This window comes from Phyllostomus hastatus, unplaced genomic scaffold (assembly GCF_019186645.2).
Source record: "Phyllostomus hastatus isolate PE091 unplaced genomic scaffold, TTU_PhHast_1.1 phas_contig_210, whole genome shotgun sequence".
Taxonomy (NCBI): Eukaryota; Metazoa; Chordata; class Mammalia; order Chiroptera; family Phyllostomidae; genus Phyllostomus; species Phyllostomus hastatus.
In genome coordinates, this window is record NW_025333737.1 from 20,520,920 (window position 1) to 20,526,214 (window position 5,295).

At 48.0% G+C, this 5,295-nt stretch overlaps 1 protein-coding gene across 1 annotated transcript; it reads left to right on the top strand.

Moving 5' to 3' along the window:
- Nucleotides 1-233: 233 nt before the first annotated feature.
- MRPS23 (mitochondrial ribosomal protein S23) lies at nucleotides 234-4,462 on the top strand. The gene is made up of 5 exons (XM_045837470.1): nucleotides 234-388; nucleotides 974-1,144; nucleotides 3,244-3,321; nucleotides 3,527-3,653; nucleotides 4,071-4,462. The coding sequence occupies exons 1-5, from the start codon at nucleotides 345-347 to the stop codon at nucleotides 4,221-4,223; spliced, it is 573 nt and encodes a 190-aa protein (XP_045693426.1). The 5' UTR covers nucleotides 234-344; the 3' UTR covers nucleotides 4,224-4,462.
- The last annotated feature ends 833 nt before the right edge of the window (nucleotides 4,463-5,295 follow it).

Here is a 5,295-nt window from a genome sequence, read left to right on the forward strand (position 1 = left end):
CCACCAGCGCGCTGGAGTTAGCTCAGTGAGGCCAGAAATGGTAAAGCAACCATTAAAATTAATCTCTCCCAGCGAACGAACGATCGTACTTTGCATTTGCCCGGCTTTGGCTCGCTCCCCGCCTTTCGGCTCGGCTATCGAGTGCTCCTGTCTGAAGCTGGCAAGTAGCCTAGAAGTGCGCTAGTTCGGTCTATCCTTTGCTTCTGCCTGGCTCCGGTTACCCTTCGGGGCTGTGGTGTAAACCCGAGGTTCCTCCGCTCGGCTAGCCACTCACGCCTCCTTCGTCTGCCGCTGGCGCTTCCGCTTCCGGCAGCTACTAACCGAGCCGGGAGAGAGGCTCGGCCATGGCGGGGAGCCGGCTGGAAACCGTGGGCAGCATTTTCTCGCGGTGCGTGCTCCGAGCCGTGGCTGGCCGAGGGTGACTCCCCCGGGCGGGGGCTCTCAGCCTGAGTGGGTGCGAGCATCGGGAGGTCTTCTCCAGGGTGCGGTGTCGGAGCCGGGGGGTGGCGGGGGAGCCCCACCTGTGCTCTGTCCTGCTCCGGAGTGGTGCTGGACGACGTCGCTCCTGGAGTTTCTAGTCTTTCACGCTCAAGATTGCACCGTTACCTGCCCCGCTTGGAGGTCTAGAGAGAGGAAGGGAGGAGGAGGCTGATGGGCCTGGCTGGACCTTTGCATTTGGCGTGGCGGGAATGGGGCGAGGGAGTGGGACGCACGCACAGAGGTAGAAGGACTTAACCCCTGGAGCTTGGGTAGCTTGGTTTGGAATATGGAACCATCTCACCTGTGTGTGTGTGTGTGTGTGTGTGTGTGTGTGTGTGTGTGTGTGTGTGTGTGTGGAGCACCCCTGCAATGCCTTCCTTCCAGTTCTGTGCTGAGGTCTCCATGATCCCGCTGATGCCCCAGACCGTGGTTAGACTGATTCAGGGCTTAGGCAGTTGTGACCGACTGACTTTCCTTCTTTTCCTTCCTTAAGGACTCGGGACCTCATGCGGGCTGGGGTATTGAAGGAGAAGCCCCTCTGGTTTGACATATATAAGGCCTTTCCCCCGCTGAGGGAGCCGGTCTTCCGAAGGCCCCGCTTGCGATACGGCAAAGCCAAGGCTTCCATCCAGGACATCTTCTACCACGAGGATGTGATTCGAGCGTAAGTTGCGATAGGACGCGGCGGAACCGTGGAAGGGAGGGTTTAGCTAGCAGTCTGATACTTAAATAGGAATCGAGTCAGGGCTTGACCTATGGAGAAGGGCTTGTAATCTTAGCAAAATTAGGGAATCAGTGCCCTCCCCCATGTGAGAGAAAGTTAGTTCTGAGAAGTAGAACATGGAGCCCAGCAATTACAGCTACATGTTTCTGCACGTGTTTTGCAGCAGGCACGACGCTAAGCACTAAAGCAACATTATCTCATTTAGGGTTTACTCTAACCTTGTAAGGTAGGTACCCTTCTCTCCCTGTTAGCCATGTGGTCTCTGAGGCTTAAGGAAGTCAACAAACTGGAAGTTCACTGACAAAGCCCTGTCCCCCAAATACTTGTCAGTTAGTTTTAGTACCTGGAATTTGTATGGTTTCTTTTGTCTTAAATGTTAAGCTCAGAGACTGTGCCTAATTGAAGTTAACACATATCCATTATCCTTACCCTTATTCCTGGGCTAAGAAAACAGAATCTATAAAGTTATTGTGTTCTCTGTTGAGGTCCAGGCACCTTTCACTTGAGGATAGCACCCACCCCTTAACACTCCTTTGAGGTAGGAAAACAAATAGGTTTCTGCTCTACGTGGACATTTTCAGGTAGGACACAGGAACTTTGGGGCATTAAGTACTTTTTTTAAGACTTGCTCAGGTCCATTGGATGCACGTAGTCAGCATGCTTTCCAGGCTCGTGTATACATTAAAATCATTTGTACTTCTGTGCAGATGGCAGTTGGAACTGGGTTACAGTACACTGGACAGCGTGGAATATTGTATAGGTCTCTTTTATTGCTGGCAACGTCAGAATAACAACACCTTTTATTTAAACCATTTTTTGAACATTTATCTTTGTGGCTGCTTTTGGGGGGTTGCGTTTTGTATTTTTGAGAGCTTATAACAACAAAATACATTGTAGATGTATCAACACTTAAGTATAAAAAAGCAAAATCATAAAAGTACTGGAAAAAAACATGGGAGAGCTTTAAGTATAGCCTGAGTGATAGAGGACTTTTTAAGAGTGACATAAAATCCAGGACTAGAAAGGAAAATATTAAAATTTTCTGCACAAAAAAAGTACCATAAGCAAAATCAAAACTCAGCCAACATACTGGGAAAAAAATTTGCAGCACACATGACAAAGGGCCAATATCCTTTTTTTACTGCTATCAAGTTTGCTCATAAGTCAATAAGAAGAAGACCACCAAGTGGAAAAATCAGCAAACAGACAGGTCACAGAAAAGGAAATTCAGTTTGCTTTTAAACATGATAAGATGCTCAGTCTGCCTCGGGAGAAAAACCAAGACTACCATGAGTAATAATTTTTCAGCTATCAAGTTGACAAAGACCATGAAGTTGGCAGATGTAATTTGGTCAGGGTATGGGCAGACAGGCACTGTCATACATTGCTGGTGAGTGGAAATTGGCACAACTGCTTTGGAAAGCATTTTGGCAACTGGGCAGGCCAAGTTGCAAGTACACATTCCTTGACCCAGTAATACCATTTTTATGAATTCATTCCACAGACTTATTTGCACAGTGCACTGACAAATAGAGATAAAGGTAATCACTGTAGTACTGCTTAGAGCAGCAAAGGACTGCAAACAGTCTGCATGCGCTGATTTGAAATGATCTCTAAGAAATGTCAAGTGAAAAAAGGCAAGATGTAGAATCATGCTTACTGTCCTTGAGGTTAAACAGTGCGGCTGCAGACGGAGTGATAGATGCCTATATGCTTGCGTGTCAGGAGGCCAGTCCTGGGTGGATGTACGAGAAACTGGTTAGTGTTACCTCTTGGGAAGGCAGCTGGAGAATTGGGGTGTAGAGGTGAGGAGGAGTGTTACTTTTCACTGGATACCTTTGTGTAACATTTGGCGGATTTACTGTGTGCATGCATTACTTATGCTTTACTCGTTTAAAGACAAAACCCCAAAACTATCAGGCTCAGACTACGCAGGTCATGTGCTACCTAACTCCTCAGGGCCTAGCAGTTACCTCTCCGTCTGTTCTTGGCCATGATCTATAACTGGAGATTTATTTTGTGTTGTTTGTATTTCCCAGGAAATTTTATTCAGCCTATGGATCTGGTCAGAAAGCCTTCGATCTATTCAATCCAAACTTCAAGTCCACCTGTCAACGGTAAGTTATTTTATAAACTCTGGGTGACTTTATTTTTTCATTTTGAAGAATTTAGCCCTCAGTCCGAGGAGCTGTGTTGCACGGCGCTAGAGGAAACCGTGTTGCTGTGGGAAGGTCTGCGGGGACCGCGTCACGCCGTGTAACTGCGGGTCTTGACAACTCTCAGCACACCGACCTAAGACTCAACTGCTTGTTGGCATTCCAGGTTCGTGGAGAAGTACATGGAGCTGCAGAAACTTGGAGAGACAGACGAAGAGAAATTATTTGTGGAAACAGGGAAGGCTTTATTGGCAGAAGGAGTCATTTTAAGACGAGTAGGAGAAGCAAGGGCTGTGAGTATTTTTATTCTCAAAATTGTTGTTAGGATTAGTTGTCTATTTGTCAGAGGTTACACGTGATCTTTTTCAGGGGCTGGGAGGCGGTATTTGTCAGAAGGCTTGGTTTTCTTTTCCCCAGCCTTGGCTCGCGTTCCTTAGGGAAACCCCAAGGCAAGTCCTCTGAGACGGGACACGCCGCAGCTCTGTGGCTGTGACTGAGACTTGGAGCCAGTGAGCTGGTACTGGGTTTTTGAAATTGTGCCTCTGTGGAGATTTTTCATCACGTTGGTTGTTAACAGTGGAATTTGATCGAAAATGTTAATGCTAAATTTTTGACTCAGTGATAGAAGGTGCCTGAGTCACGTAGCTTCAGCCAGCTACTCAAGTGCAAGTGTGACATCTGTGTGACACACTTATGTCTGGTCTTTTCAGCAACAGGAGGAGAGTCATGGCTCCTGGAAACCTGAACCCGTGGGTGTCAAACCCCAAACTGAATTGGAAAAAAAACAGCTCCTGAAAGAAGGTGCACGGGAGCAGCATTCGGAGGCACCTGAAGAGCCGTCGAAAGGCCTCTCACCTCCCTGAAGGACTTGAACACCGCGCACACGGACGTCCGGACGGTGCTCACTAGAGGGTGTTGAACAGCCTGGAACAGCCGAGCTCTGTACATGTTTCCAGATCTCCCAGGCATTGTGCTCTCCTTCTTCTAGTTCCTGTTTCCAGGTTGTCACACGGCTCCGGGTCACGGTTTGAAAGAAGCAGTTGTGTGAACTTTCATGTTAGGGCAGTGTCAAATAAAGAATTCCCTAGCTGCTTGTAAAGTACATTTGCTTTTACACTGTAAATAGCACGAGGAAACCTTTACAAGTATTGATTGAATGGGACTTATCTTGAGTAGGTTTGCTTGGATTTTGGTGTTCACGTGTGGGCTGGCTACGTTGGATTCTCAGGCGTGTTTCTCTTCTCAGGATCCATCAGACTTTCTCTTAACATGTCACATAATCTGATACGTGCAGATAATCTATGTCCTTTTTGCTGTAGAAATACCTCCAACGCGAGAGGCCAAGCTGCCTTGTGCTTGGCGGTAAGAGCAAGGACCTGTCACTGAACACAGCCAAAGGCCAGAGCTATCCCTTTAACCTCATGCACTGGCTGTGCCGGAGATAGTTAGCGTGGGCCTGCACGTGCAGGCTTTGCTGAGTGAATGAATGATTGCATCCAGCTAAACCCTGAATCCAGGAGACAGCTCTTGGGTTGCCAGTAGGGGGCAGCCCGTTTAGACGATGTTCTCCACCAGCACCCACCTGCCCCTGGTGCGAGGTGTGCTCACAAGTCTTCACCAACTGCCCTGCTTTTATTGAATAAATGAAATACCCCTCTGAAGGAGATTTTCACCTTTGTGTTTGTGGTCAAGCCAGTGGTTTTCCACTACTAGTAATAAGCTGCTTCAAAAATTCCTTGGTTTAACACCTGTGTAGCTTTTCTACCCAGTGTTCCTCACGCACGGTTGTTCAGTCTCCAGTGGACTCGGTGGGGCGCCCGCCTCACAGCCTGTGCATGTCCTTGCATGTGGGTCCTCAGGTGATAAAGGTGAAGGAGTACATGAGACAAAAGCAGTTTTCAGCTGTGGTACCTCTCCACACCCCCCTGCCCCACA

Bases quoted from the DNA above. Each gene is read 5' to 3' on its own strand.
- MRPS23 (XM_045837470.1), top strand. From the start codon at position 345: ATGGCGGGGAGCCGGCTGGAAACCGTGGGCAGCATTTTCTCGCG. The intron at 389-973 runs GTGCGTGCTCCG...TCCTTCCTTAAG, and splicing joins GTGGGCAGCATTTTCTCGCG to GACTCGGGACCTCATGCGGG. The intron at 3,654-4,070 runs GTGAGTATTTTT...TGGTCTTTTCAG, and splicing joins GAGTAGGAGAAGCAAGGGCT to CAACAGGAGGAGAGTCATGG.